The following is a 23,210-nucleotide window of genomic DNA, read 5'->3' on the forward strand; positions in this document are numbered from 1 at the left end:
TTCAAGTCTGAACACACAGACTTGGCAGGTCCAGCTCTGAAAACTATGATTTTATAGACCTAGATTGACAGCCACAGTAGCAGTCAAACACTGTTTCACACTAATCAGAAGTATTTCAACCACAAGATGAGAACCTTACCTGAAGCTGATTGAATGGAGAACAGTCTGTAGAGTCCTCAGCAAAGCCACTGCTGTCAGAGTGCTGACTTGCTGTCCTTAAGAGCTGATCTGTTTGAAACAACCAAAACCCAACTGTAATTACTTTACAAATCACAGCCTTTCAAGACCAATTCCACAGAATTCAAGTTTTCCTTTTACAGCAGAAAACCATGAAATGGGTAATACAATTGCTTTTCAGTTTCCACTTTGAACAAAACAGAGAAACAACTTTTTTGTGTCAAGCAAAATCTCTCTCACCCAAAGCCCTACTTGTGAAACTTCAAGCAACCATTTTTTACATTTTTCTTTCCTGTGCTGTGGAAAAAAAATAACCTCTGCAGATATTGCCCCTGTTGGAGTTCTCCTTTCACAAAACTGCATCACTGATTAATTCACACACAGGCAGTGGAAGAGTTGCTTTTGTGTTGAAAAGTACAGATTTGACACCTCTCCTGATCATGGAGATACTGAAGATCACCCAGAAGGACAGCATCACATGGGCAGAGAGGGCCATGTGGAGGACTCTGCCAGCTGCTGGAGAGGATCCTCCACTGGCTTAGCAGACAAATGCAGAACATCCCTTACACATCAATGGGCAATCTGCCAAAGCACATTCCCAGTGCTCATTTTATACACCAGAGATAAGATCCTCCTGCTTGTTCCTTTCTACTCTCATTAGGTAAGCATTAAAATAGCCTAAAGAGGCTCTAAAACCCTAAGTGCTTCCCAAGAGTGATTTCCCCTGGTGCAAGCACTGCACTCACTAAGCAGCTTTGCAGGGAGATCTCAGCAAGCTCTGCAGCACACTATTGCATGTATATTTTTCCTGACTGGACACAGGAAGCACTCACAGAGTGCAATGTTTACCTTATGGCACCAGAAACATTTTACCCAGCCTGAGGTGGGCAACAACCTTATCTCACCTTTAGATCTCAGCAGAAGCATAAAATCTTGGAGATGGGAACTACAGTAGCCTGCCACCTTCTCCTCTGGAGCCTTAGGCAAGAGCTTGCTGCTGTCTCATCAAAGGCTCAATGCAGAATTTTGCCCCAGTTAAATGTAGTCATATAATTAATCCCAGCTCAGAGCTCAATGCATGGCATGCATTATGAAAACTGTTGGATATTCACAACTAATTTTTTTTAGTATTCATTTTGATAAACACTTTACTAACACTAAAATAAGTAAGAGCCTGCACAGCCTGTGAACACCAGTAGAGGCAAACTGCCCACGAAGCTTCTGTATCAGTGATGTCACACAGCTTTTAGGGAGTGCCTTTCAAATTGTGCTGCTGCTGTTATCATAGTAGCCACAATATCCTGCGATGACAAACAACTTTTCTACCTCAAGACAGACATCCCCACCCAACTCCCAGCAAGGACAATGGAAATTACTTCCCTGAGAACTGGATCTTATTAACTGACTAATTCACTTAATACAGCTGAAAGAGCATGCCATGATCAGCTTGCCACTACAGCTGAAGCTGGGGGGAAGCTGTTACCTTCCTCATGGTGAATAGTTATCTAATTTTGTTGCCAGATATTGAGCCTCCTCTGTCTCTTTTCTTATCTGGTGAATTTTAATAGAAGAGGAAAAAAACCCACTACTGGTGAAAGCCTTAGCCTCTCTTAGGGATGAGATCCCAATTAGTTCAGATAAAGCAATTCACCAGTGCATGTGCATGAACTTCATTACTGTTCAATAGAACACTGACCTGCCCTTCTGCTTCCTTCTCAGTCAGTATTTCCTTTTCAGCTATAGAAAGGAAAATTACATCTATATGTTTTCTGAAATCAATTCTTGGGCTTCTCAGAGACACAGTACTGAAGTTAAAATGAGTCTTCCAGATAATCTTCCATAGCACTGGTTATTTATGGACATGCTTTGACAGCCTCACAGGACAGATACCACCAGGCAAAGGATCAGCCAAGAGCAGTCATTCACACTGGCCTCATTTATCCATGGCAAGTGACTGGCACAGTATGAACAGATTCAAACTGCCTTGGTTCAACCTAAGGAGACCTAGTCCCTTTCTACAGGTATCCCTTGCTTTCAGTGCTACAGAGCTGCTAGGATTTTTTAATGTTCTAAAGCGAATCAGAAAAGATGTTTTCTGAGTAGTCATCTGCTACCACACCTTACCCTGGTCCTTTGCAAGTTCTCAGGGCTCTCCACAACATCACTATGATGTAAAGGCAATAAAAAATTATAAAAAGCTGGAATCTCTACTGAATCAGTAGTGAAATGACAAGGTTTGGTTCTCTAAAGACTGGAAATACCAACTAGTGCACTGGGATATACAGATACATAATGATATCCACCCTCTTGACAAGACTGATCCAGCTATGTAGCCTGCTCTACAGCACCTGGATATGTCTCAGATTCAAGCAAACAAGGGGAAAATAGGAACACACTTCAAAAAAAGCCACAGAGTTACATCTGGCTCTTGACAAAAGGTCCTCCTGGCAAAGGAGAATCTTAGGACAAGGAGTTTGTAGTGAGATATGGGTCCCCCTCTCTTCACCTTGAGTGCAGAAAACTCAGCACTAAAGGTTGGTTTTATAGGCTGGGATCATCCCTTGCCCTGTGCAACCCCAGGAAGACAAATATACCTTCTGCAAAAAGGTACCACTGCACAACACTGACTCTGCCACTCAAAGCTACTGTCAACACTACACACAGGAAATCTTCTGAACTACTGGGAGGAGGCCAGTGGCAGGATAACAACGAAAGTGTGGAAGAAGGAACCAGCTACAACAAACAAAACCACCAGGAACAATCAAACTCCCATCCCAGTTTAACAGAGCACAAATAAAATGGCTTATTGGATTGTTGTTCTAAACTATATATTAAAAAAATATCAAAGTGTATTTGGGCACTGAATATACATTAAGAAAATTGTGTATTCATAAATAATCTAAATAAACAGAAAAAGTTCTAAACAAAGAACACAAGATGAAGAAACAAGTCTGTGGTTTATGAAACATGAGGGCAGATTCAGCAGAGCATCCTTGTCAGGGAAATGATTAGTTCATCTATTGCAACATCATAATGAGCTACCAGTGTCAGTCTCACCTCTTCTGTGTCACTCAACTGCTCACACAGAAGAGGAGAAGAAATATGTGGAAACTGTTCATAAAGTTTTAACATCTTTTTCTTGTACATGCATTATAGGAAAAGTTCAAATGCACTTTGTATTTTATAAGATAATAATTAAATTAACATTCCCAATTTAACTGTGAGGCATTTTATTATAGGATTAAATATCAATTGTCCCTTCTTTACATACTGATCACACCATGCACTAACAAAACCAGCCCAAAAGGAGTCCTGTTGCAAAAACTCTGAGTCCCTGGGGATTTCCTTGCAAAAAATCTGTTCCAGATGTTTTCTTCTCACTCCCCCATCTCCAATCTCCTGTGGGGCTGCACCCACAGAGAGCTATAAATACAATAATATATTAAGGACAGGAAGTGCTGATGATGTGCTTTCTTCCCTTTCAAGGATTAAACTTGCAAAACCAATAACCTTAATGCCTTAAAAGAAACAGGTCTGTGGCTACTCAAAATTTCACAGAGCCATGTTGATGCCAACAACCAGAGATTCATGATTTGCGGTGTCCTGAGAATACTTTTTCCTCTAGGCATTGTACCTGCATTTGTCTTTCTTTTGGGGCATTTTTTTGGAATGGAAGGTGCTGCTGTATGATATATCAATAAGAATTTTGGTTTTGCACTAACAAACCTTTCTACCAGATAACTTTGCAATATGCTTTTTTTATAGTGGACATTCAGCAGTGCTGTGTGTTTGCAAACTAGCTGAAGCTTTTCATTCTTGTGTTTCTAAAACAACTGAGATAAGACACATGCGTTAGTCAGGAGTCTAAACAGCAGTAGACTGTGTTGTTCAACATAATAGTTAACAGTCAGCCAGACTACTTCAGTAAGAAAAGAGAGTATCTTTTTATTTGAATAGTTCACTTCTTATTAAAAGCCCTCTTAATATGCCTTACAAACCGCTGTAAATTTCAGAGAAAGCATCCACAGCCCTCTGTGCAGATGTAAAATGACACTGTAAGGTTTCTAATAACCTGTACCAAAGAACACCAACCCTACTAACTGACAAAGAAATACCACCACATAGAAAAAGAGGTACAGAAGTATTCCTTCAGGGAAGTATTCATCTGGAACAAATCTTTATGTGTGCTTATGCACCACAGAGAAAAAGCCACTGGAAAAGGTGGGTTTGTATAAGGATTGTCAACTGAAATCACACTGCAACAGAGGACCTGTGGTTGAATTTCATGCTGATCCCACCTCATGAGATTGCTAGCGAGAGTGGAATTTCACATTCAGACAACGGCCAGAATGTTTAGTAAGTGACCACTAACTTTGTATGCCTTCTAAGTTTGTGAACATCCCCCCCTCTGAGAAAGCAGGCTGAAAGGCCTCCATGTTGTCTCATGTTGGACAACTTGCAAAAAGAAAAGTCGGCTACAGTTTTTCTACCTTTTGGGTTAGTTCTCCATCAACGTTCGCCCTCTTGGCAACTTGACTGAAACCTACACAGGACAAAGCCCTACGTGTTTTGCGTCTCCCAGGTGAAATAAAATGCTGGTCTCAGACTAACTTTTAGTGAATGTTCAGGTATTGATATCCTTGTCAGATAAGTCATAGAAAATTCTAGGCAATGCCTGCCTGTTAATAAAGTGTCACCACTAATCTGTGTGAAGTGTATTCAGAAATAAGAGAGACATAGTGCCTGGGAAACATGACCTGGCCTACTTCAGTCACACTGAAGTCCCACTGCTAGAACTGTTGGTAGCTTTCAGCAAGTACACACAGGACCATCTCACTTTTCTTTCTTGTGTGGTGGAAGAAGAGCGTAAAATAACTACTGGGAGGAGAAAAGATGAAAAAAATTATTTTGTCTCCTCCCTGACTGCAGCTCCTGGTTCCTTAACTCAGTTTTCTCTGAAAAGCTCTCCCTGAAGCTGGAGAGGCCGGCGAACAGGAGAGCCCTGCCCTATAAAGACTGCACCTCTTTTCATGTAGTCATGTAAAGCAGGTGGAGGAAAGAGGAAGCATGTAAGGAGGAAGTACTAGGAACAGTCAGAGATTCAGTTTCTGGCAATCCTTAGTGGCCTATGTTTGTACCAGAGGAAGCTTAGTGAGCACCAGGCTGTGCTGTGCAGAACACTGATGAACAAGTAGCACAAGCTATCACCACTAACCAGGCACTACTCTCCAGGGCACTCTCAACCACGTTCATGCAATTCAGCTGACAGGTCACACAACTGTCAATTCATTTGTGCAAATGCAAATAAGATGATCTGTGTTTCTTTAGAGAGGTTTTTCTGCCTCTCTTAAGTATCTAGAGATGCTATTCATGTTTCACCAAGAAGTTGCACGCATCTAAGCACCTCCCTAAGTGCAACAAGCTCTAGTTCCTCTTTAATTAAATGTATCAGCTAGAGAATGACCTTCACTTGCCCACACTGGGCAAAGTACAATCACAAAATAAACGTAAAAATCAGCTTTATCCCCCTCCAAGCCATAAAACACATAAATAATAATTTGAGATGAAAGCACAAACTAAGTGAACCACAACAGGCAGTGCACAGCATTCTCCTTGTGAGGGACTACAGTTTCCACGTGGGTGTAGAGACATTAGTTTTCTGAGCAGGCAGCCTGCAGACAGAGCAGTAGTGCATAGGAAAAAGCTGCATGTATCATGCAATTTAGGTTTAAAACAATATAATTTCAGTTTAAATGGGTATCTTAAATTACAGGATCTATTAAGGAAAAAAAAATCCCACACAATCTGAATTAACATTTCAGGCCATCTGAACTACCATCAATTACACAAGAGTGAAAACAGCCAGTGAGGTTATAGGGCTGTTGTCTTGCCTGTAATTTGGTTGCCACTTTGTAGTAATGTTCTGTGATTTAGCTTAAAAAGAAACCCAGATCCTTTTTATTTCTAGAGAGAAAAAAAACTTTAGAAGCTTAAAATATCTGAATCAGCCTTTCAGATATGGAAGAACACTCAGCAGTCTGCTGTCCTCACAGAAGCTGCAGTCTACTCACCTTTCCTTGACTTGGTCACTGCTAGCTGATGTGTAGCTGAAACGTGAGGTAGATCCCCCTCTGTACTCTGGATCTATCAGGAAGAGGAGATGAATATTTTGTCAGGCCAACTGGAATATATTCCTGTGCTTAGGAATGCCTAAGCTATACACACTGCACACGCACGAGGAGGTTTTGGTGGCTTTTTCCTCCAATTGAACAACCTACACTGGTGGAAGGAGCAAATTGTGATCTCCTTGAACCAACTTTCACCAGGCATTCAGCAATGCTCCTGGAGGAGAACAGTGATCCTTGGGCAGCACCTCCCACACAGGGCACAGACCTCCCCTCTGGCTACCCTCTGCACGCAAAAGACCTGGAAATCACATCCTGTGACAACACAGAGCTCTCAGTTCCTCTTTGAAAAAACACTAAAATTACTGTGTGAAAACACCTCTGACCACCTTTACACTACTGTCTTTTTCCAGTCAGAACTCTTGGCCTTTCATTTGAATTTAAAGAACAAGTACAATACATGTAAAAAATGTATGAGGAGGTCAGCAGTCATGGCCTGTCATCTGCTGCCCTACCAACTATTTCCTACAAGCCACCAAACCTCCAGCAGAAGGACCCAGACCCAGCCAGAACCTACTCCAGACTTCACCATGCCACTACTCATGGAAATAACTGCTATGTCTTCCAGCACAGAAAAGGAAGATAATGTATTCAGATCCATGCACATTTCAACTGGGAAATGTAAAACTACATAAAAATGAATCCTTTCACTCAGTAACTTTGTGAAACACAGTCTTATTAAGGAAGCAGTTCTCAGGCAAATGTTCAAACAATGAAAAGAATATGCCTAAAATCTCAACAGGGAGGTCTTTGTTTGGTTCAAAACCTAGAATATGTTCTCTCTTTTTGCATGTGATCCAGAAAAAATCCCAATGGATCACACGCAAGTCTACATGCACAACCCCGCTGTCCAGCTCTCCCCAAACCTTCCCTCTAATGGGCTGCCAGCCCAGTTTCAAAACTATAACACAATGAATTTATCTCAATTTTTTATCAACTTAAAAATGTAAAAATCAAGATACTGATGCTGATAAGCCAAAATTTGTATTTAGCTAAAGAAGAGGTTATATTTGCATTGATCTTATGTGTATAGCAACCATATTTATATTTAGTTACTTTTACACAATAAACCTTACTTTTACACATAAACCTTGTGGCTTCTGTTCTTTTAGGAGATGAAGGCTGCAACAAAGGGGTAAATCCTTATTTCATCCAAGTGCAGGGGAGTCTAGAAGGGGCTCACCATTTAAGATTAGGAAAAAACTAGCTTGGTATTTTTATTTTAACAAAGAACAACAAGTAATCTTACAGACACTTTAATAAAACTGGCCTTCCAGGAAGGTGTCTTGATTCTCTCAAACCTCCCAGTTTCTGATGGCTAAATTTGCAGCCTTCCAAAAGCTAAGGTTCTTCTCATTTAAATACCATCCACCTCCTGTCCTTGGCTGGGAGACAGCATTCCATTCCAACCGTGTCCGCAGCACGGTGCAGCTCCTCAAGCACACAGAAGCTCCTTCTCCCTCCCTCCAGCCAATATTCACGCTGTTAAGTGACCTTCAGCACTGTCATTGGCCACCTCAGGAGTGGGTGTTTGGGGGAAATCCTGTCCTGACTCACTCCCACACTCGCTATCTTCACAGCCACAGACTTCCGAAGGGCACGCAAACCTCCAAGGCATTTGTAAGCCTTGGAAAGAACTTCTTTGATATATCTGTCATCTTTCTTATGCATAAGAATGCACTCCATGCCAAGCTAGGAAAACAGGGGGAGGAGTTACTGTCACTGTTTCTAAGACAGGTTATTGTTCATTACACCCTGCTTAGAGACGCACAAAAATAAAATCCCACTGCCAGGAATTGTTCTAAAATGTCTTCAGCAAAACTCAATCCATCCTTCCCAGGGATCTGTAGCCAGTTGATAAGTATATACTATATTGCATAAACAAAAAATCCACCAAAATCCCATCCCACATCATATGCTGTCTTGCCAAAACAGCTGTGTTTATGCCTGGCATCACTGCACAAAGTGTGCAACCAAAACTCTGCAAACACATCACACTTGAGCAGAATTCAGCAAGCCTTTCCAGCCAGCTTACTCTGAAGGAAAATTCCACATCTCTTTTTAATATAAACACATGTATATACATGTATATAAAATACATTAATTGTTTCAGTTTTGCCCAAGGGTACCAAAAATGGATTTCTCCTCTGAAATATACGGCAAAATGCATTGCTGCTCAGTCCCATCCAATTGTGCCAATGCAAACATTTTTGTAGCTACACAACAAGCTGTATCAAGAAAACTATCTGGCTGAAAACTAAGCCAGGAAAAAGAAATAAATCAAAATACACTGAGTTTCTTTTTCCCCTCTCAATTGGACTAGTCCTTTGTTCTGGTTCAGTAGATGGCCACCAATATGTGGGTAGGACACACTGGAATAAACAAGTGCTAGGAAGCACAAGAGGCTTGATTACCTTTTTTTTGCTTAATGAGTGCCTTCAGCTACAACATTAGATGATCTAGAAGAACTTGTCATGACAATATGACACCAGACACAGTATCTTCTAAATCATCACTTCATCATTCACTGTAAAATTCTGTGGCTTTTCTATTCACTTGCTTTCTTCATTTCACCACTGAAATCACAATATCCTTCATTTTATGTATCTATTTCACATAGACAAAAAACTTAACTGCTGAACTTTTAACAGTCACATTGAAATGTGTCCACAAAAGCATCTACTAATTTAAGAATATTGAGACAGTTCTTACAATTTGAGCATTAAGTCTATGCAAAAATTGCATTCTTGAATCAGTAGGCTGCATGTTTACTAGCCTAATAAACAAATCACTTACAGGAACCTGGGAATTAAAATTCCTTTGGGACAATTTTTCAATATGAAAATGGGTATCTGCATATATGAAGATGTTAAAAGACACCTAGCACAGACTGTGCAATTAAGCCTTGCCAAAAGTCATGTCACAGCGACCTTCAATGTGCTAATTTCCAGAGAACAAATAAATCAGCTTAGAGTAGATTGTAATCAAAACCGAAAGTTGCACAAGACGAGCACCTCACACTACATGAAAGTCCCTCCTCTGTTTCACTGCAACAAAACTCTTGCTTTATTCACGAATTTATCTTTAATAAACATCAATTAATAAACTGAATTTACTTTTGGTAACGGAAGTAATGATTTCTACTTAACAATTTAAGTAAAGTGTAAAAACTAAACACACAAAATTTTGTTGTGTACAAAGCCTAACCTAGATTTACTTACATAAGGAAACCTTCCCAGGAGTTATCCCAGTGATAGCAATTACCTGAATTTGATTTTAAAAAAAAGAATGAGAACTTTCCCAGTGACTTAGGAACAACAGCAGCAGCAGCACCAAGTTACCTTATTAAGAGGATCAATTAGAGCAGCCTGCAACTGCTGAGAAAGCGCAACACTCAGAGAATTTCAAGTATTCCTGGAGAAAACACTGTCAGCTGCACAGGAGGGAACATTCCTGTGCTGGCAGACAGGAAGTTATGTAAACTGTATGCACAAAGAAAGTCATGTATCTTCACCCACCTCCTCCATCTCAAAGGAGTCCTTCTGCTGCAGCATTAGGCTCACGACGGACGGGTTTGCGAGGGGAGCGCAGGGGTCTCTCGCTGGCGATGCCGTGCACAGTCTCTGTGTCAGGACACTGCTGTCAGAGGTGCTGGAGCTGCTGCTGAGGCCTGGAGAGTCCAAAAGCCCAGGTTCTTCGCATGGTCTATCCTGGGCAGTTGCCAGCCTGCCACCCTGCCCGTCTGCTGGAGGCACAGAACCCTCCTGTGCTCCGTCAGCCACAGCAGGGAGGTGCGTGGGTCTCTCTGCTCTTGCAGCCTTTGTCTGACTGCCGGCTATCTCCTCCTTTACAGGAGCCAAAAAAGAGGGACAGTCTTTCTTTTTAGGATATTTTGGCAATTTAGATTCACTTTTTACATCATTCTCCTCACTCCCTACTTCAGCTGGACTTTTCCCTTTTTCAACAGGTGAAGGACTGGAGGAGCTGCTGCCATCAGCTTGCTGTGTGCCACACAGATTGAGTTTTGACAAGGTCTTCATTAACCGACTGGCTGTGTTGCTGCGATTCAAAGGGGGAGGGCTGGATGCTTCTTTGCTGGAAGACACTGAATTCATACTACCAATTTTCTGCAAAGGAGTCCCAGAGACTTGAGAATACAAAGAAGAAAAAGCATTGGCCACAGTAGTAAGCACTTCAATCTGACGAAAACGACCTGCACAGGAATGAAACACAAGGCAAATCTGAAGAGGGAATTTTGATCATAATCTCTGCTCAACCCCACAAACCTACTCCTACTTTTATCAGGTGCCTCTAAGGCTGAATGAACACTTCCTAGACCTGTAAGATGAAAGTCATACCCTACTATGGAAAAAAGGAATCTCTACTAAATGCACAAGAACAGCACGCAAAGTTCTCCCAAATTAAATCAGTGGCATATGTGTGTGACACAAGTTTATTTACAAAATGCTAGAAAGGAAGTGTTACTCACATTGCTCTCTCCAGCTACAACTACAAAAGGACAGCTATGCCCTCATTTCAGCAGCGCTCATTACTGATCCAACAAAGCTCTTGTCCAAGTCCATAGAAATACTGCCCCAGATTTCAACAATGACAAAAATAGGTCACTGCCACCCAGAAAAAAAATCCCACCCAGTGACTGAAGAACACCAGAAACAGAAGGATATTGTTATTTGTTTCAGTGCTCTAAAGCTGCATCGGAAGATGAGAATGACACAAACCAGGAGGCAGCATACCTTAGAGGATGCCCTTTATTTCCCTCCCTCACTAAAATCCTTCCACTCACCCCAAGGAGTACCACCCTGGTGGTCACCTCTTGCCTACTGAAGACTAAGCAAGAGTTTTATTATGAATTCTGAATGGAATGTTGGCCTTTAGGCTGTAACAGAGTTTTGCCAGAGTATTAGATACACACCTCTTTTGGGGTTGTTTACATAGTTAATAAACTCATAAATAAACTGTGCTTCAAAAACATACTTACTTGTTAAAGCAAAACTTGGATTTTCCACTTCCATGCGCTGTATTTGGGCATTCAAAAACACTTTGATATCTATCCCTCTGGCAAACGACGATGAATTAAAAAATCTCGCTGGAATTTTTGAAGCAATATCTGGTTCATCTCTCCCAAACCCAAGGTTATAGAGCACTTCTTCAGGATCTTCCTCATAAAGCTCCAGTAATTCAGAAACACTAGACAAATGAAAGATGTTAACCATCTACATGTCTCCTTTTAAGATCCAGTCCCTTCTATCAAACTACTTACTCAGCCCAGTAGCCACTTTGGTTTATTGAACTTTTGACTCCTACATCTCAGACTAGTTTTGGAAATAATTGTGGAGATCTCTGCATCTAAAATTTTCGTTCCCATTATGAGAGCCATTGGCCTAGACACATCACAGATCCAATCCCATAATTTCTAAAATCAGTCCTATTCTGCAGAGCCCAAATTTTAAAATGCCATTAAAAGTTCTGGAATTTTTAATGTTTAGGTCCATTTGTTAGCATTTACTGAAAACCACAACAAAAGACAAATAGAAGTTTTCCAAGCAACCAAATGAAAATTCCTTTCTAAATGCAGCAAGGCACATAAACAAGCCAAGTCCATGTAACTGAGGAACAGACCTTTTAAGCAGAGTTTTACCTTGAAACAGTCGCGCTGCTTTTTCCAGAGCCGGTGGAGTTCATACTTCTCCCCTTTTGATGGAACTGCAGCCTCCTGTCCTTTGCCAGTACACCATTGCTGTCAACACAAACAGAGAGGACCCCTGTGATAAACCTCTTCTGTTCAGGGACTTAATTCTCTGTCTCACTGGAGAGCTAACCCGCCAGCACAGCCGGATTTCTCTTTTTCCCTTCAGCGTACTCTGGTTTGTATTATCCATGTCATTTATTGAAATACAGAAACAAAAGCAAACCCTGGGCTGCCTCAGTAAAAATGTACATAGACAGTACGACTTTGAAGGCAAATGCGAGCTGAGAAAACAACCCCAGATCTGCCCTTGCTGCCCCACCCTCCCTGTTCCCACCCATCTCCAGTAAGGAAGCCCAGCCTCGGGTGAGCTGTCCTTGCCCTGCCTTTTCCTGCCTCCCCTGGGCTGCTGCCTCCTCCAGCAGTACCACCTCTCCATGCAAGGTCACCCTCTCCACGCCCTGGATACCCTGCTCCTCCCAGGTGCCACCTGCCCGGAGCTGGCTGGGGAAACTGAAGAGGCTCCCAGGGAAATGAAGCAAGATGAGCCTCAGCCCACACTGCTGGCCAGCCTCTTTCCCAATCCCAAACTATTTTTTCCCTGCATCTGGAGAAGCTGCCTGAGCATTAGGTGGTATCCTGGGTTCAAATATTTCTGGTTAATCTCTCTGAGGAACAAAATGTTCCCCCCCCCAAACAGCCACCAAGAAACCAAAGGTGGCAGAGGATTCACCTAAGAGTGTGTATTTATTTATGGTCCCCAACTCAGAAGGAATAGAGAGGATGCAGCAGGGGCTGCGCAGTATTCACTGAAGTTTCAGTGGGGTTTTAGTTTCAGCACATTTTATTTAGAAGCTCTAATCATCTCTCCTCTCTCAAAGTCTTTTTTCCCTTTTTTCACATGTGCTGTGACAGGCAAAACTAATTTTCCCTTGAAATTTCTGAAATAGTGAGCAATCAGTGAGGCAAAGAAGGTTAATCATGCTACATTGCAAGATTTGTCATTTCTCTGTTTTCCTCCTGCTACTCCAAAATATATGTCAGGTCTGCTGAAAGAACATAAATTTTTTTTTCTGCACCTTCTAACGGCTCTTTCTGTGTTATCTGGATCACTTTCTTCACTCTCATGTAAACAGACACAAGCAGAAGAGCTTTAGCTCTGTGGTAGCCCCCATGACTTCCACCGCCCATTCTCCCCCCTGCCCTTCAGTATAAATATTCCTCTGAAGTAAACAAACACAAAAAAAGATGTTTACCATGTTTCTGTTTGGGCATCACTCCGTAGTTGATTAGCTGTAGAGAAAGAAAAAGAAGTTATATCCAGATCTCTTCAGAACTACATTTCTCACAACCAGTATGAAGAAGCAGACAGTGAGCATGTTTACCAACAGTCCTGCATAAACCAGATTTTACTTCTTCCATATAAATGATTGTCAAGGGTTTCTAGTATATGGCTAATATAAATGATCTGGTTTATTAAAGCTCTGTTTAAAATTAAATCTCATATGGACACACGTTTACATCCTGTCATTAATCTCATTACTTGAAATTTCAATTGCGATAAGCTGGTAATTGTTATATAAACCATTTATTGCTTTGCAACTGAAGACATGATTACCAGCTGCAGGGCTGTTCCTGGGTGGGAATGGGAGGAGGACAAGCAGGCATGCAAAGATTGCTCCAGGTGAGAAAGGAAAGAATACAAGAAAGGCAGCTGGCCCCACAGCCAGGTGCAGAGACTATTTGTTCATCTTTCCATCAGCAAAGTGGGGCAGGGCCCTGGCTGTCTGAGCTGGATCAGAGCTCAGTGAAGCCCCCAGCGCTGATGGGGCCAGCAGACATTGATAGGGCAGGAGGGATAGTTGATAGGGCTCAGAGTTGATAACCTCAGGAGAGAGGCTGTCTCCCAGGTACCAAACACCTGGTCACCAGGCTGACAGGGAAGTCAGCACTTTCCACAGCTGGATCATATGGGAATGTCCCAGGCAGCATTATTCTTTCAGAACTGAACTTCGGACTTAAATTATGGGCTCCTCAAAGAGGCAACTCAGCACTAACAACTTGCCCCAGGAGACAGGCAAGGAGCACGTGTCTGTCATAGCAGCCCTCAGAATCAGCTATGAAAAGAGTGACGTCACACACTGCCAGGAAAACTCTGCATCTCGACTGGCTGTGCCAGCAGGGTAAAGTCAGCAACCGTGAGTAAAACATGGAAACCTCTCAGCCTCTCTCTTTGTTTTGGAGACATCACAAAGAAATGTATGCAAAACACAGATCCCACATCTCTTCTTTTCAATATTCTTGCCTATAATAGGAAGGTAAGCCTACCTGTAAGGATTATCCAGTGACTAAGTTGAACAGCTGAACCATGGGTTTTACCAGCTCAGCAGCGGACTGGGGTTACAGGTCCTGCCCAATGCCCTCTGTACCATTCACACAGCACTCTGCCTTGCATCTGGACTCAGGCAGTCGTGGCTGCACAAGGGCAGGCCATTCATCCCAGCCTCAAAGGGACGTCTGTCTGGCAGGGCACACAGCCCTGCTCCAAGCAGCTCTGTTGTCCCCTTGTTCTCGGATGGGAAGCAAAGACCAGCAGAAACATCCACATCATTAGCCAGAAAAATCAACCAGCAGTTCTAGTACTGGGATCTTTTCATCTGAACAAGCTAAATCATGCTAAAGACCCACAAAAACCAGCAGTCCTTAGAAATTATAAGGAGAAAAACTGAAAAGAAAAAAGTGACATGATGTACTAAAATCCACTGATTCTTGTGTTCTTGGTCATAAGCCCAGACCCTTGGATTATCATTACACAGAAACTTTTTCTATGAAATCTTTGTGCTGCAGGCAATCTAAAAAGTAAAAAAGATTGTCAATAGGAAAATTTAATCCTATTTAATCTATTGCAATAGGAGACTCATTTACTGCTTTTCCATCATTATCAGATCAAGATCATTACCAGATAAACTTTTTTCCCTTAGAAGTCTTAAATCTTTAAAAATTAAAGATATTTCCTTCCTCCAGGCCTTGTCCCACTACTCTGACACTATTGGCAAGACTAACGTGGAAGGAAAGGGCTTTCTACTACATCAGTTCTGCCACTTAGCAAAAGCTGTAATTCAAAAACATTAAAAGCTAAACTGGGAATTGTGCCTTTTTGTTTCTAAACACTGAAAGCAGATAATGTCTTATATCCTCTGTCTGACAGATAACCCCAGGACATGGTTTGTGAGAATTTTTTTTTTGCTATTTTACAAGATGCTTCTGTTAGAACAGAATCCACAGTGCTTTTGCTAGCTGGTTTATGGACACCTCTGATCTATGATCAACATCAAGGCTAGAAGCCTTGTATACAAAGTCCATGGGGAACAGCCACATCTCCTTCCCCTTAAAAAAGGGAAGAGAAAGAAAAGGCAAGCAGCTAGCAACAGAAGAGTGTATATTGTGGTTGATCCGAAATACTTACTCAGCTTTGGTGCTTTTCACTTTTAAAAGCACTTGGCTCTTAATGGGTTTGCCTCGTGGCTGACAGAATTTCACTCCTCCTTTCAGAAGCTTGCACAGCCACTCCCAAGGGATTTAGTGGAAGTGGGGCATGCATGGCTGCCAAGAGTAACCCATGGACAAGAAGAGCAAGTAGGAGAAATCATTTTCTCACAGCCTTGGTAAGTGCTCCAGGCTGTCTGGTCATCATGGGTATTAAAATGAGAGGGCAGAAGCAAATTCAGGACTGCCTCTGGCCTTTGGGTCAGACACTCAGAGTGTTTAACGCTAGCAATAGTCTAAATAACTTCAAAAAGTGAATCTTCCTGCATTTTTGTGTGCTTCATCCTGCTTTTCTAGCCAATGCTGTCCTTCAAAATAAAAATCAGATGACTGAGTATAATTTTCTTTGCTAGAAAAAGAGTCATAATCTGACACACCCACCTTCGGCTCCCAGGGATAAGTCATCTTCAAAACTTCCTCCATTTCTCACCAGCATGCCTGAAAACATACAGTTAGCACTTCAACAACTACAGTGCTCCAATGTTTTCCTTCCAGCTGCTTATCTAAAGATATTAGCAAGACACTTCATTTGATACAAGAAATAACTCGACTTTATTTACAAACCCTGCATTACTCATGCAGTTAAAATGCATTAAGAAGCAAGAAGTCACATTTCAGAGCATAGCAAAATGATTTTGAAAGGAAACAACTACAACACTGCTTTGGTTTTGCACTCAGAAACACTTCCAAGTCAATGTGTGAGCAAATTAACTTCAAGTGGGAACCTGGAGGTACCACTCAGCACATCTGTGCCTTTGGCTGCTGCATTATCTGTTCTCCAGACATCTTACCAGGAGAATCCAGAGTCTGAGTCCAGCTGGGGCATTTCCCTCTCACCTTCCTGTACCAGATTAGGAGCTGAAGTGAAGACTCCAGGCACAACAAGTAATTCTTCTTCACTGTCACTACCTGCCCATTCCCACTGTACTTTGAACTTTAGTATTCGGACCTGCTCGGATAGTAAAATTTTCAGGTGTGGCAACCACAGTTATTAGAGGCAGAGACTGCTTAATGCTTTTCAGTTTGGAGACAAAATCACCTCCCTATTTTGCACATCTGGGAGTTTTTTTAGAGCTTACAAAGATCTCCAGAAAGACTTATTCAGGTTCTTTTCCCCCTTCTCCAGTTCCTCAGACACAATTGCTCTGCTGCGAGAATAACTCTGCAATACTGACCCAGCTTTGGTTTGCTACTAAAGGCCCCAAGTCTCACATGAATGTCCTTGAAAACAGTTTCCAGCAAAAGAGATTTCAGTAGGTAAAGCCCTTCCTTACCCTTCAACAGAGGATTGCTTTGCTCATCCAGGGAGGCTCCCAGAGGCGTTCTGAAACCACAGAAGAGATTAACACTGCTTAAAAACTTGCTGCTTCATGTCCTTCCTTACAGCATGTAACAAGCTTGTGATAGGAGCAGTTGTCCCTCCCTCCCTCCTTCCCTCCCTCCGCCCCCAGAAAGCACAAACATCTGACGACTGGCAATAACTTCCTAAACAACCCCCAGCCCTCTAAATAAATACACCTTGCAGAGAAAAACAACAAAACATAATAACTGCATAACTGCAAAGCTCAAACACCTTCAGGAGCAGAAGCCCCTGATGAGGAAAATCATGGGCTTCTCAGCAAAACACCCAGAAAAAACAAGCATGAATTTTTGAATGGATTAATTCAATCTCATTTAAGCAGCAAAAACTGTTGCCATTTTTCTACACATTTAAAACTTTTTGGAGAAAGGGGTGAAAAGCTGTATTTGATGATCAGGAAGAATCAAGATAAAAAATCTTGACAGCTATGTTAGCTGTCACTTGCCAGTTCTGATGCCTTACAGGCTGTTCACACTAGCTCTTTTTTGGATGATCCCTCCCATAGCTGCTGCCTGAAGGGCAGGGGATCTGCTGAACCTCATGGTGCTTGAAAGGAGCAGCAGAAGCCTCACAAGTGACAGGTCCAATCCCACTCTGGGTTCACACTGTATTTGTTGACACTAGCTAGATGTTTCCACATCTTGTCTCTCAGTCATGTTTAACCAAAGCCTGGTCACTTCTAAGTAGCACAGCACTAACTTTCAATGCTCAAAACAAATTCAGAAATATAATACTCATAAAGAAGGGAAAAGCAGATGATCTATCCACCTACATTATGTATATTTCATTTGGATTTTCAATTAGACAAACACATAAACCTGCCCGAAGACCTGAAAGTAAACAGTGCTCTGATACAGTATTTATTTTGGTGCCATAGCCAAATTAAGGAAGGAAAGTTTGCATCTGCTTTCTAACAGACCTTACACTTCACAACTTTATTTTTCTTTCCCCTCTGAAAAGAGCTCACTCTCTTCAGATGCAGCTTGCTGATACAGGGCAACCTCACTTCAACATGCCTTCTGCAAAGCAAAGCAAAGCAAAGCCCCACCGTGGTGGGACTCCAAGGCAAACAGCCAGAGCATCCAGTGCATAAGCACATTCCAGGTGACAGGACACACTCTGCTGAGGCTCAGATCTCCTGCATTTCTGGATGTCTGTCCAGTCAGAGTCTGAAAAAACTTAGGCTATATTGTCTAAACCTGTCAGGCTGCAAGAAGCCTTATGTTCTGAGGTAATAACTATGCTGGATGTTTACTCCCTGGCCCTGATGGGTGCATTCCCAATCTTCTCCCTCTCCTTCCCTGGTGACTCCCATGCCTCTATGTTTTCAATGTAGAAACTTGCTGGCATTGACTCTGACAGCCAAGGTCAGTGCTGCATGCAGTGGCTGGTAGAGAGCAGTAAAAGCATCCATCAAAGCTGGCATTTTCCTTTCGAAATGAAGTCTGTCACCACTACAGCACATGAGCAGCTCCCAGAAAAGCATCCTTTCAACCACCCCTTGCTGCCCTACCTGCACAGCTGCACACAGCTGCCATACACCCCTGCCTTTGAAACACTTGCTCTTAAGAACTAGGCAAAACATGAGTTTAAACAATGGAGAAGTACCACACAAAAATCCTTTTGTAAAACAGCACGATAGCTCTGCCTGTTTGCACCAGGCTGTTTTCCACCACCATGGCTCAGTCTCAGAGCAGCCCTGTGCACCTGGCAATGTCAGGGCTGCGGGACCCTTCCTCTTGTTGTGCCCTCAGGATGGGGTCTGCCTGCCTCACACAGCCTCAAGGCTTCCTCTCATCCCATCTGAACTTTGTTCAGCTCCCACTTGTGGTCAGGTGGTCTCTCAGAACAAGACAAGGGTTTTGCACTGCGCTGTGGAAGTGTTTAAATCACAGCTTTTAAAACCTTATCTGGGCAGAAGCCATGTTTATTTTAAACTTGAAGCAAAAAATCTTCTTTCTGAGGCATTTCAAGAACTCACTTCCTGCATATCTACAGGAGATGGCTCCTAGATACCTCCCACATCCCCTGTATTACTGGCAGAGTTTAAATATATTCAATCAAAATAATACACGTCATCATAATAGTTGACAAAAATTTCTTTTCCTCTATCAGTATAATACCAACGCTTGTGTTTTAACTTTTATGAGCTTTCTTATTACTTCAAGGTGCCTTTTCAAAGTACTGGGGAGAGAGAAAAAGAGGCCTTTTTCAAAGGCATGTGATTCCCAAAATGTGAATGAACCAGAGACTTTGACTAACATCTGACATTTTTTATGCCTCCATAATTCTAATCACATTATGATAAATGCTTGCTTTTTTGCTTTTGGGGTTTGCTGCTAGTTATTTCTTTATAAAAATCCCAAAACAACAAAAAGGGGATCTATCAACGTAAATAACATGGGAAATTAGGAACCCTCATCTCCTCTAAAGCAGATGTGAAACAGAGATGCCAAGTAATAAAAGCCCCAAACCATTAACATAAGTATCAAAGGACAGCTAGTAATTCTTTTTATCCATATTAGAACACTATTGATGCCTTTAGAAACAAACAAAGGAATAAAACTTATAAGAAGATCTATTTATGCAGTGGGTTGATATTAAGGTTTTTTGTGCTGCTGCCAACTCAAACCAGAAAATGAGATTTTAGAAGTGCCAGTTTTCTTCTGGTTTCATAAACACATACAGAAACTCAGAAAATGTGAAGCACTACTTTTAGAAAACATGTAACAGAAAAAATATTGCATTCAGCTACTGAATCTTCATTCGTAGTAATAGCTACATGGTAACTTGTATGGAGCTAACTTGTAAGAATAAGGTTGTGCCATGAACCAGAAATAGCAGCTCCATTTGTGTATGCTCACACTTTTTAGCAACCAAAGCTTGACAGCAAAACCAGTGTTATTAAACAAGCAAGAAATTTCAGGGAGAACAACTTACGAATTGTAAATTTCACAATCGTTATTTTTAAACAAAACACTGTAGTATCTGCAGGGCTATTCTGTTTTCCTCTCTTAATGCTGTCTTCTTTTCCTATGTACATTGTCATCTAGGTTTCTATACATGCTATCACTTGTAACATTGCAAATTGAATTATCACTTTACTGCACATGCTAGCAACTGCTTGCATGTACGTTAGGCACAAAAAATTAAACTGTTCTGCAGTTTAAAACACAAGGAACTGTGCAGCCCTTCACAGGCTGCTGGGATTGCATCTTCCAGCCATGAACCACAGGTGCTGGCACCCTGCACGCCACAAAGCAGAGGTTAACTGCTGCCTGAATGGCATTGTGTAGGAAATCTGGCTTTAAAAGTCCTTCTGAGCAGAACACAAGAGTCCTCTGAAAATACTTACAATAGTAAACAACTGTACTTCAAAAGGCTACTGTGCAAGGAGAGCAACAGGTTTCACAAACAAGAATTACCTAAATTTGTGTTTCTGTATTAGCAAAAAAAAAAAAGTTAACTTGGGCTTCATTTGTTATTTGTAAAACAAGATTCCCTTATTTTGGGAATCAACAGCCAGAGATGCAAACACATTCCACAGAAATGTGTGATGCCAGTTTTAACAACAGATAGTTACCAAAGCATGGGTATGAAACTGCAAGCTTTGTGTTAGTACTCAAAATTTTAGGCCATCTACTAGATGTTCATGTTGTCAGGTTGCAGCTTTGTGCTATTCTTAAATTCTGTATGGAAATGTTAAGGACTATAGGGCCAGGGAAGGTTCTAGACAGAAATCCTGCAGATTTAGACATAGTGGCAGTGCAGCATCAGGAAGAATATCTTCCCTAATGGCCTCTTTCCCCTCCAGTCCTTACATTTTTTGCCCTCCCCACTCAAAAAATGCTTCCAATAAAGCACTGAATTTGTAATACTGATTTTAAGAAAACTGTTTAGTAGACCAACAGGACACCAGATGTGAGGTAAAGTCAGAAAAATCTTCTCCCATTCTAGCATTTTGGAAGAATGGTCTGTCATGTCTGAACATTGTATTTCAGGGATTAGTACGGTTTCAAGCCTGTAGCTGCCAACACCCTATCCAAGGCACAGCCTGTAAAGATCTGAGGAAAACTATATGGAGGATCCTGTAGCTATAAAACAACCCACACTTCAGTTACAGAGTAAGATCAGTCAGTTGCTTACTGGATCAAAAGATCACAAAGGCACAACTAACCTCAGTGGTAAATTCTTGCCTTAATGTAGCTGCTCTTAAAAGGAGAAAGAAACCAGAAATATCAAATAGCAGAGGTCTTGAAATGTCATTGTCAGCTGCTGGAAAGTTAATTGTTAGCTTCTCCCCATCAACTCCGCCTCCAAGGGCTGATAGGACTGAATGGAGAAAAAGGACAAAAGCAGCTGCTACTGATGTAGCATTTGTGCTTTTATGTGACTGAGGATGAAGAAAAAGTAATTCCATCAATACCTGTTCTAAATACCAAAGATTATTTTGCAACAGTAATAGAAATGCAGAATACATATACCATGCCTGAACTTAATGACAGAAGACATTAAGAGACTCAGATAAATCTAGTTAGTCTAAACTGTGGCATCCCTCCTGAAGGAGGGCCATGCCGCGGAAGCACCGTTTCATGAAACCTGCACCAAAAACCAGCAAGGAAACAGTGGAAGCTTTAAACTGGAGCCTCTCGGTGAGAACCACTGCAGCTTCAAAAGTAATGCTGCCTTCCTGACGCTCTGCTGCGTTCCTCCCCCGGCGGCTGGAAGCATTAATGAGACGCCAGGGAGAGGAGTGGTGCCGAGCGCCAGCTCCCCTGTGGCCGCGCGGGCTCCCGGCGCACCCGGCCGGAGGAGCGGCGATGCCAGCGCCGGTGCCCGCTCCGCGGCGCGGCCGTGCCCGCCTCCCTCCCCGCCCGCCTGCCTTCCTGCGCTGCCGCAGCGACCCGCCGGCGGGAGCACCCACCTGCAGTCCTTCAGCCATATCGCGATCTTCTCGTTGGGAACGCTGTGGCAGCCTTAGGGCAGAGCGGGAGAGAGAAGCCGACAGTCAGCAACAGCGAGGCCGTCCCGCGGGGTCCCGGTGACCCTCGGGCTGCCGCCCCCGGCACTGACCTGCTCCAGCGGCCAGCGGCAGCTCGCCGCCGCCGGGATCCTCCTCCTCCTCCTCTTCCTCCTCTTCTTCTTCCTCCTCCTCCTCCTCCTCGCCGCGGGCCAGCGCCGCTGCCGCGAAATCCTCCGCTTCCGACGCCTGCCAGGAGTCGCGGCTCTTGGCCCAGGCCTTCCTCTTCTGGGTCGCCCCTTGCCACTCCTCCGCCGCCGGGGGCTGCTCCATCGGGGCGGCGGCGCCGGCGGGGGCTTCACGCCGGGAGGCGAGCTCCGGACAGAGCCAGCCTGCCGGGAGAGCGGAGATGTCCCGTCCGTCCGGCTGTCCGTCCGCCCGTCCGGGGGCCGCGGGGCCGCCGCCCGCGCAGCCCCCGGGAGCGCGGCCGCCCCTCCCCGCGCTCACACGCCGCCCCGGCCCGCCCCAGCCCCGGCCACCGCCGCCCCCCGGCTGCTCCCGACCCCGCAGGTGTCCGCCCCGGCCCGCCGGCGTCCGGGGGCAGCGGGCGGGCAGAGCTGGGGCGGGCAGAGCTCGGGCGGCCCGGCTGCCCGCGGTACTCACATGTCGCGCCGCGGCGAGGCGGTGGTGGAGGCTGCGCCCGCCCGGGCTGCGGGCGGCGGCGGCGGCGGCTCTGACTTCCTCATACCGCTGCGGGATGAGAAAACTCGGCGGCCACGTGACGGCGGCGGGGCCGGCGGCAGAGCGGGGCCTCCCGCCGGGGCCGGGCCGCCGTCACGGGCAGGGATGCGGGGCAGGGATGCGGGGTCGGGCAGCGCGGTCCTTCGGGCCTGGGCTGGCTCGGAACGGCCGCCCGTGGCCTAGGCCCGGAAAGAACGTTTCCAAACTGAAAACGATGCAGAACGTCGAAGAGGGACTTTGCAAGGTTTTATCCTGGGGAGGGGAGAGTAGGCACAAGGAAAAGATACAGGATGTGTGCTGGGTACACGCAGCCCTCGGCCTCGCTTCCAGAGTGTGAAATTAGATCAGCTTCTGTTCGGGCACAGGCTGGGGAGTGCAGGGACACCAGGAGCACCAAAACTGACCTCTTGAAAATCTTAGCTTTATCATCTCCTTCAGGATGTACTTAGGCCACCAGAATCAACTGATAAACCCAGCAAAAGACGAACGAATCCCCATATATGGGAAGGAGGTGCCAACAAAAGGCTGCTTTCA

General features: G+C 43.7%; 1 protein-coding gene across 3 annotated transcripts in view; it reads right to left on the reverse strand.

Moving 5' to 3' along the window:
- ITPRID2 (ITPR interacting domain containing 2) overlaps nt 1-22,907 on the reverse strand; it is a 40,240-nt gene extending 17,333 nt beyond the window's left edge. The window contains exons 1-11 of one of the 3 annotated variants that reach the window (XM_005484121.4): nt 22,599-22,907; nt 22,049-22,327; nt 21,900-21,951; nt 16,890-16,939; nt 15,997-16,053; nt 13,326-13,362; nt 12,022-12,120; nt 11,362-11,570; nt 9,881-10,575; nt 6,249-6,321; nt 140-228 (exon numbers count right to left, since the gene is read on the reverse strand). In XM_005484121.4, coding sequence (XP_005484178.2) covers nt 140-228; nt 6,249-6,321; nt 9,881-10,575; nt 11,362-11,570; nt 12,022-12,120; nt 13,326-13,362; nt 15,997-16,053; nt 16,890-16,939; nt 21,900-21,951; nt 22,049-22,268 — 1,581 coding nt within the window. In that variant the 5' untranslated portion in view covers nt 22,269-22,327; nt 22,599-22,907. The other 2 variants (XM_026791615.2, XM_026791616.2) reach the window with 2 other exon arrangements.
- Nucleotides 22,908-23,210: the final 303 nt, after the last annotated feature.

The sequence above is a fragment of the Zonotrichia albicollis genome, chromosome 10 (genome assembly GCF_047830755.1).
Source record: "Zonotrichia albicollis isolate bZonAlb1 chromosome 10, bZonAlb1.hap1, whole genome shotgun sequence".
In the NCBI taxonomy this organism is placed as follows: Eukaryota; Metazoa; Chordata; class Aves; order Passeriformes; family Passerellidae; genus Zonotrichia; species Zonotrichia albicollis.